At 38.2% G+C, this 9,400-nt stretch overlaps 2 protein-coding genes across 2 annotated transcripts in view; both read left to right on the top strand.

Annotated features, from left to right (window-relative positions):
- The first annotated feature begins 2,641 nt into the window (after positions 1–2,641).
- Positions 2,642–6,132, top strand: armc6 (armadillo repeat containing 6). The gene is made up of 8 exons (XM_010793869.1): positions 2,642–2,742; positions 2,969–3,110; positions 3,802–3,884; positions 3,959–4,529; positions 4,642–4,787; positions 4,882–5,013; positions 5,161–5,298; positions 5,412–6,132. The coding sequence occupies exons 2-8, from the start codon at positions 2,981–2,983 to the stop codon at positions 5,622–5,624; spliced, it is 1,413 nt and encodes a 470-aa protein (XP_010792171.1). The 5' UTR covers positions 2,642–2,742; positions 2,969–2,980; the 3' UTR covers positions 5,625–6,132.
- Positions 6,133–6,429: 297 nt separating this feature from the next.
- LOC104964957 (mitochondrial coenzyme A transporter SLC25A42-like) overlaps positions 6,430–9,400 on the top strand; it is a 28,217-nt gene continuing 25,246 nt past the window's right edge. The window contains exon 1 of the mRNA XM_010793870.1: positions 6,430–6,795. The gene's annotated coding sequence lies outside the window, so the exon portion shown is untranslated. The remainder of the gene's footprint in view (positions 6,796–9,400) is intronic.

Raw genomic sequence — 9,400 nt, 5'->3', positions numbered from 1 at the left:
TAAATACAAAATAAAGCAATATAAAGATACGCCTCGAAAATAATACAATGAAACACTCAGCCAATAATATCCAGTCCTTTTAGGCTTATAACAAAGGTCAGGCCATAATCGTTTTTTCTGAGGCTGAATTTTGTGATTTTGCATTGGATTACATACTAAGGTGGTCCTGTTCCTTCGTCCATTTCCTTTAAGAAGTGTAAAATGTTAGTTTACTCATTGTTTATAACTGTAAGGCTACATGATGATGTGAAGATAAAAAAATGCTATACACACAAGTGTTCTTGAATGAATTGATATGCTCTTAGGAATGGAATTTAACATTGATAATCCTATACTTTATATTTATAAAGAGCAATGTACAATTGGACAGTAAAATGTCAGTCAGCAGGCCCTGCCCAGGTGAAGGATCAGCTCTGAAGTCAAAGAGGGGAAGATCAGCCTCTCTCCGTGTGGAGGAGGCCTAATGGCCGCCCGTTACGACATGACAGCATGACAGCCTCAATTTAATCCTCATTAAATACTGTAACAATGCAGGAAGTGGCTGCTGCAGTCACGATTAGACGGGCGCACTATTTGGCAGGAAGCGGCTCCTCTCAGCTGCGTCCAAGAAGACAACTAGAGCGTCCAACAACTTTTCACTTCTCACTAACCCCTCTCTTCTGGTGAAGATAATTTACAGGCAGCAGAGGGCAAGAGTAAACAACAGATGAGAGGAGAAATATTAAAACTTGATGTGGCTGTATGTGAATCCATTTATTCGTGTGATTATATCTCGGAGGAAATCTCATAGCCCTACCGATGGGCTGCATTACATCATGTTCACTACGATCATGTCTTACATTTCACAATATTATTATATTAATGAATGAAGAAAAACAAAACTTCAAAATCAATATTCTGACATGAGTTTACTTTTATATTATAACAATTCCAATGCCAAAATCAGGTATCATAATGGTGAGTATCGTACAATAAAATACATATTAATCCTACATATTTGGGTATTTTCATATAGGCCTATGTTGTTAATAGTCTGAAATACACAGACTACAAATATTTAGAAAACCAGCATAATTAATATTCAACGTTGAAATCACTACATAATTCAATAAAATACAACTTGGACCTTTTTGTCTTTTAGATGTATGAGCAAACATCTTTGTTTGCTTTTTCTTTAATAGACAGGCAAGTGTATCACCCTGTCTGAACTGTAATATTGTACTTTGGCCTAATTGGTTATCTCTTGTGTTCAAACATCACACTGGTTTACATGAGGATATTGAGGTATACAACACACAATCTAATTTTTAAACCAAACTTGATGTGTTTTTGTTTATTATTTCACTCAAATGACAGCAACTGTAACTCCCATTTTTAAAGCATATGATCAGTAATGCCCTGAAACAGTCCTTTTGGTGACCTTTTTCTGTATTGGCAATCTGATCCTCACGGTGTTGATGGCCTTTGCAATTGACTCATTTCATACAAAGGTCATGTCCTTCACAGTTTACTCAGTGGCTCCTTGGAGGTCATCTCCCTTTTTTGGGGCAACAATGTCCACATTAATCATTTGGGAGCATTTGTAGTGACACATTTTGGTTGTAGTACTATGTTACACATTATGTTTAATAGTATGTACTGCAAAAAATTGGATATGAAATGAAATATATATATATATTATAAATCATCAGAGTTGTATATTTCTGAGAACTACAAACCCAACGTCCATAGGCGTAATTAAAACGACAGTCCTTCCACTTAGTTGATATCAAATGGTAATCAGCAAAAGACTACATCTGGTATAATGAAAAGCAACATTAAAGGATTTATACCGCCATCTCCTGGAAGACATGAGTAGAAGAGGAAATGACAAAATAAAAGTATTCCAAAATCTTTGCATGAAAAATATACAAATGTGAATGCCAACATAAAACATTCAGCTTGTGCAAACAGGTAAGAATTCATCTCATATTAATTGTTTCTTGAGGCCACTCAAAATGCCTTAATTTAAACATAGGACAGCGAGAGTGAAAAGGAAAAAATATAAACGTCTGGCAGAAAGTCAACCAATTTGCAATGTCCAAAAAATATCAAAATATTTTTAATGCATTTCAGTGTCAAAATATGTTTAAAGTACATTATTGTTTAACTCTTGCATGCAGGTGCACCAATGTGCTACAAAGTCTCACCACAGGTTTCACTGCAGGTCATGAGAAAACGGCAAGCCAGTAAACATGGATGTAAACAATGCTGTATTTAAAGTCCTTTAAATAACCCTCAAATTACTTCCTTGTGGTCTCATGCAAACAATAACATCCAAGTTGCAAAATGTCATCACTATCATTATATCCTTTTAGATGTGCGTTGGTGTCCCATATAAGAAATAATAACCACGTAATTCCTCTATCTTCCTCTTTTTAAATATACTGACTAACATTACTTACCTTACATGCTTCTATTTTCACAAGCCACTGGGTCAAAATTAAGGCTCAGAAATAGTCGTTTCGAGGAGAAACGGAACATAATGTTTGTGGTCTATGTTCCAACCGAGAATATTTACGAGTGGGACCTTTTTGAGGAATTTACTATTCACCAACCGTTTGCCGCAAATGTACGCCCTGCGTTATTAGGAGCTGTAAGGATTTAGCACAACCATTACGCAAACAGCGTAAATCGAAAGCGGCAGTCTGTGCTTCATTGATAACAGTAGAGCAGCCTGTCTGTCACTGGGCGTTGGTAACAGTTAAGTGATGTGACTTGTGTTTTTTAGGAAGATATTTTTCTCAAGTGTGATAAACAAACGTTAGAAGAGCTTTATGTATCGCTAGCTTTGTGAAATGAAACAGCCACAGTAGAAAACAAGAGCGCAGACAACACATCGTCTAGCTAACACTAGCTATTACTAGCTGAAACTGAATCAACGAGTTTGATATTCTCATTGTTTGACATAATCTTTATGACATTTCAGAGTAGAGACCAGATGGAGAAAATGGCTAAGCGGATGATCACCCAGGAAACCTTCGATGCTGCTGTCAGGGAAAACATGGAGGAGTTTGAGATGGATCCTGATGAGGCTCTGAAGGATGCTGTGAAGCAGTTTGAGTCTCAAGGTAACAGAGCTACAAAGGACGATGGCTGGTATTTAAGGAGTGAACAGTTTTGTTGATAGTCAGACTGTATATTATTACCTTAATGAAGCCAAACCTATCATATAGGTAAACTTTAGGTGAAACATATCAACTATTTATAACCTTTTTTTTCATCAGCAAAGGCCATAAAGATCAAGCTTTGTTTTACAAATAGTGCCCTGATTACAGTATATCAAACAAGAGAAGCACACACACATTACAGTATACATTTACAAATTGTACAAAAACCCAGCTAAATACCTAGCATACACCAGGGAAAGGAGATATACATGTAGGGAAACACATTCAAATTAAATACTTGCATTTACACTTCTATATGTAAGCCAACAAATTGATCGAAAGGGATAGTGTGCTGTTGTGACCCATGCTATTCTAAATGTTCTAAAATGGCAATAGCTGATTCACGAAGACTCTGATCAATTACAAATCTCTTGGTATAAGAAAATAAGTATTATAGAGTATCTTTCCTGTCCATTCATTTAGTAACTGACTTTACTTAAACGTTGTTCCATCAACCCACACACAAGATAAAGCTGGACAGTGACTAACAATGTTTTAAAGTTCCGTATTGGAAAGTTGATAACAAGTTTTACCATCAGCCCACAAAATAGTTTAAAGTATTCATACATACCTGTTTTCTGTGTCGATGCAGGTGTGAACCTCAATTGTATAATACAAGTTGTACCACCGGTATCATCTGATGGCAAACAAGAGCCAACACATGAAGTCTTAAAGGTAATCCTAATTTGAGAAAAAGGGATTACTGAGTGCAAAAGTTTCACAATCTCACATCTGTTTTCTACTTTCAGGTTTTGAATTCCCTCTGCATTGTAAAAGATTCAGCCAGTGTGCAGGATGTGAAGGCAGATTTAAAACGCTTTACCGAGCTTTGTTCACTTGAACTTGCCCAGAGGTACCTGGCTGCTCAAAAAGACGCCTACCCAGTCATCCTCTCTTACTGCAAAAAGGGTGTGGAGGAGCCGGAAGCTGTGTTTACCGCTCTCTCCGCCCTGGCTGCACTGACAAATGGACAGCCAGACTTGTTGAATGCAGAGGGCCAGCAATTCCTTTTGAATATCCTCAAGAAGTACAAGGCAGAGTCCTCTGTGACACGTGTAGCCTTAACCACCGTCCGTCAATGCTGTTTGAAACATGAACAGAACAGGCAGGATTTGGTCAAAGCTGGCATCCTGCCTCTGCTGACCGGTGCCATCAAACAACACGGTGAAAGTGCTCAGATCGTCAAGGAGGCCACTGCAGCTCTCAAGGTCATGACCTTTGACGATGATGTCCGAGTTGCCTTTGGGCAAGCTCATGAACACGCAAAGATGATTGTTCTCGAGAATAGTGGACTGAAGGTTTTAATTGGGGCTGCGAAAGGTAAGGCCCGCTGATGAATAGTTGTTTCAGGTGTTTAGCATGATATCTTTAACCACTTTAGTTTAAAACAACAAAACTAATTCTGATGATATCCTTTGTTTTTCCCTCACAGCTCACCTTGATAATACTTCTGTTCTGAGTGAGCTGTGTGCAACGTTGTCCCATCTGGCTGTGAGGAATGAGTTCTGTCAGGACATCTGTGACCTGGGGGGATTGAAACTCATCATGACGCTGCTTGCGGAAGGCTATGAGAAAGCGGTAACCTGTTTAAAACATGGCGCTGTTTTACAGACTGTCAGGAATATATGTTCACTGTGTATGTTATGCTCACTGAACTGGTTTATCATTGCAGGAGTTGATTCGGCAGGTCTTTAGTGCAATACGGGCCATAGCAGGAAATGACGACGTGAAAGACACAGTTGTTAATGCCGGTGGAGTCCAGCTCATTGTCATTGCCATGAACCGACACATGAACAACTCCGCTGTGAGTAAAATGTCATACCTGTAGCATTTAACACAGATTGATGCTTACAAATATTATAATTGGTTGTTTTTTGCTGGATAAAAATGTAATTGAATAATAATTTAATTCTGGAAAATGTCCTAAGATTATGTTCATGTTCTACTGTAGGTGTGTGAGCAAGGCTGTGCATGTCTCTCGGTGCTTGCTCTGCGTAAACCGGAAAACTGTATAGTCATCATGGAAAATGGAGGTGCCTTGGCTGCTGTGCAGGCTATGAGGACACATACCAATTCGATCAATGTCCAGGTATTATATCCATATTCCAAGGTCATTCATTTTCATTCATATTTGTACCTAATACAAATCAGGCCTTTTTATGTTTGCCAACAATCTGTCCATGTTTTCTTTTTTTAAATCAGAAACAGGCATGTATGCTGATGAGAAACTTGGTTGGCCGTTTGAGTAACCTAAGCCAACCAATCCTGGATCTGGGCGCAGAGGACCTGATAAACCAGTACCTCAAGACCCATCAAGACTGTGGAGACGTGGGTAAAGCAGCCCTCAGAGATCTTGGATGTCACGTGGAGCTCCGAGAGCTCTGGACCGGCAAACATGGCAGCCTTACCCAGTGAAAGTAAAGAAGGGCATTAATGTACATCCTTACAGTGAGCCTAAAGCTTCTTTTCAGGCAAGAAAAAATGTTATGTTGGAATAGCCAAGAGTTTAAGATGGTGCATCTACCCAGTTTGACAAAGTTGTTAAAAGGAGAGGATGTAGAACAAATATTTGTAAGCAGGCCACCTGTCCGACACAACGCCTGAGAGGTCATTGTAGTCCAGGTAATCATGTTTTGTTTGCTCACAAATCCTCTGTTGCCCAATTTTATATCTGTACCACACTTTTGTTGATAATATGTAGATGTTAATTTTCTTACTTTTTGTGCCATGGGTTTATCTTAATAAATGTATTTGCTGCTATGCAAACATTTTACCTGCACTGGTTTGTGCAGTCTCTTTGCAGCCACATTTAAATGTATTGAATGAATTATACTTTTACTAGATCTAAACATTTCCTTTGTATGTGTTTCATTTGTTTATCCATTATTACAATTTAAATTAAAATCTCTGATAGTAAGATCTACCATTGGCAACTGTACTGAACATTTAGTATTGATTTTCTCAGTTTTACTGTTATAGTGACTCACTATTGTTCATTTTTGTGACTTTTATTTAAGACACCGTATTGATACATACATAGGAGCTGTTGCAACTGTTACTACAACTCTGCCTGTTACTGAGCATCAATAAAGTACTTCACGGACAAGAAAAAAAACAAGGCTATAGTAAACAAGCTTGTTGCCAAGTGTGTCTTCTGCTCACGCCCCTCTACCGACCTATCCAAACATGCCCCTCCTCGTTGGGACTTCATTTCCCAGAATGCCACCGCGCTCCTCCTTATCCAACCTCACTCTGGCTAACGTTAACCTCCTCGGGTCGTTGACAGCAGTAGTAAGGGCATAAATAAGACAGCCACTCACTTAAAGTCACTGCAGACCTGAGGGTTATGAGAAACGTGTCGTTACACCAGGAGACATTTTTAGAAAGACACTTTCCACAGCTGTGTCGACGAGATAACATTAACGTTGTTACAGTGAGCTAACAGCTAGCTAACGTTGCCTAACTTGCTAACGCGTTCGCTAACTTGGAAAAAGCTTTCGAAAAACCTGCTAGAAACTCGAAACAACGCACCAAGTGAAGGATATAAATGTATCAGACATATTCGTGATTGTGTCTAATGTTTAAGGTAAGAAATGTAACGTTAGTTTTAATCTACTGACAGCTAGCTGGCTGCCCAGGGTGTCTTTATGTTATGTTAGTGGACAAGTTTGGACCTGTGAGTGCACTACATAGACAGAAAGACAAACATGGAGATTATTTTATGAATTAATATCTGATTATTTACCGCTAGTAATTGTAAATATACCCTCTTTATTGTTATGCAGTTTTTACAATATATTAAAATGTATTTTGAAACATTACATGCCAATGAAATGCCATAATGAGAATGTGGTTTATTGGCAGGTACGTCTACATACAAGGAATTTGCTTTGGTGTATGGAGGTGCAAACAAACAACATATATAGATATGAAAAGTTAATGTAAAAAATATAACGATTATTACTACATAACATATTCTTTTAAAACAATTGAACATAACAAAAAAGAATAAAAACAATTATTTACTCCAAACATAAATATAAACCAAAGAAACAAAAAGTACAATGAATATATGACATATGATAAACTACAGCATATTATATTGCCTAATGTTGCAACAACGTATAAATACCAGGAGGTACACACAACACATGATTTAATTCAGTCACATACAGCTACACCACAGTCATTGATTTTATAATTTAAATTGTATTTAGAGCTGAAACAAGGTTGATAATCCAACAGTCCATTGACAGACTTGATTGTCAATGTGATTTGATTGTAAATGGTGATTATCTTATGATTTATTCTGGTTTATTAGCGGTTGATCTGAACAAAACTCACATTTTGAAGATGTCTTCCAAGACTCAGGAAAATTGAGCACTATTTAGTCTAAGTAAATTACATTCCCACATACATTTGACTGATGATTATGGCCATGTAGGTTACTTAGCTGAGAAAACAGTTTGCTGAATGTCTCAGGTAAATAGTTCACACACAGGGATGTTTGTGTTTTATGAACACTATCAAACCACAGGTACTGCTCGTCTTCTCAACTCCTGAGTGTAAAGCATCAGCCGAGCCTGAGGCACACTAAACGGGTAGAGTTAGCAGCAGCAGTCGGGAACAAGTAACTGTAAAAGGATATGCAAGGGGAGGAATGAGGGAAGGTCCCGGAGCAAGGACAGTGTGTGAGGTGAAAGGGGTGTTAGGTCGGCACTCATTTGAGGATCTGGCTTGAAGCCCTGCTGTCCTGAAGCCAATATCAGTTGCCCATGACTACACGGCCTTTCAGCTCACACTGTTTGCTCTCTTGTCTCATGGCTTTCTCTCTTCCTCTTGTTTTGCTTGATTCTCTTCGCTGTTTCTAAACTCCTTCAAGTGGAGTTTACAAAAACCCCTCCAGTAATAGCCTAGTCCTTGTTTGAAAGTTGTATCAGTCTTATATTGATTGAACTATTTAAATTAGAGGTGCCATCTTTTCATGGCTGCACTGTAACATTAAAAAAAATACTTGTGTCTAGTACTGACAAAGACATTTGGAAAAGATAATTCAATTGAATACAACATATAACTAAATGGTCTCTGGGAGCAGTTGACAACAACATATGCATTATATAAACTTTGTGGAAACAAATATAAACCCTAAATTATCTCAACATCAAGAAATGATTACAACTACAACAGACAAATCAGTCCCTATTTTTGGCGCTTTTGTGGAAAATATGTATATTACAAACCTTATTTAAGAGTTAAATAATAGTCATTAAAATAACTATTGCAGCCTAGCTCTACATTATTCACATGCCAACTTTGAATATTTTCTCATGCAGTTCAGGTTGACATATTGAAAGCTTTTAAATAGTGACTGTGATTTAGAGTACAGTTGGCTTGAGCGTTGCTCAGCTGTGAACAGTGTGCAGTGAGCCTGTGGGGTGAAGGTTGCATGAATAGGTTTGTCCAGTAGAATGAGAAGCTCATTGTAGAACATGCAGCCATCTTTGTTTGTTAAGGCAATGAGATCCCACATCTCATGATAGTCTGCAGTGACTATCAATACAAGAAAGACCTGATTGTACAAAGATTGGGTAATACTGTACTCTGGTATGTTAGCGATGAAGAGGATTAAATGGTTCTCTTGTTTTTCTTTTTTTAAAAGCTTTGTTCACACAAACACCTTTCACCGACAATTCTTCAAGAGATTGTTTGTGTGTAACTTACTTCACACATTGTACTTTGCTCATTGGCTTTCTTAAGCTGGCATAGGTGTGGCAATTGGGTAAAAGGTAACTGGATTGTTCTTCAGGGAAAACACAAGGTTGTTTTAACAGTATCTTGTTAATAGATAACCCTCTCTCTCAGTCATTACATGCTGACATGACTTATTCTGCAGAGGAGTGCAAAGAAAGTACTAGAAAAAATGTCTGCGCCTGCAGGAACACAGGGTGAGACTTGAATACATTTGTACTCATTTTGCCACATGATCAAATCTAGCTATGCTCCTGTACGTAAAATATTGCTTTGTAGACAGTGTTGTCATGACAGGCTTGTCACTCGATCCTGACACGGACGCTCAGCCACCAACATATCTCTTCAATTGTTTTATATTTAGGCTAACCTAAAACTGACCTCTGTTGCTCCCCCGCTCTCTCTCTCTCTCTCTCTCTCTCTCTCTCTCTCTCTCTCTCTCC

The sequence above is a fragment of the Notothenia coriiceps genome, unplaced genomic scaffold (genome assembly GCF_000735185.1).
Source record: "Notothenia coriiceps isolate Sejong01 unplaced genomic scaffold, NC01 NC01_scaffold00037244, whole genome shotgun sequence".
Lineage (NCBI taxonomy): Eukaryota > Metazoa > Chordata > Actinopteri > Perciformes > Nototheniidae > Notothenia > Notothenia coriiceps.
The sequence above is the reverse complement of the archived record's forward strand: the minus strand, read 5'-3'. Positions and strand labels throughout refer to the sequence as shown.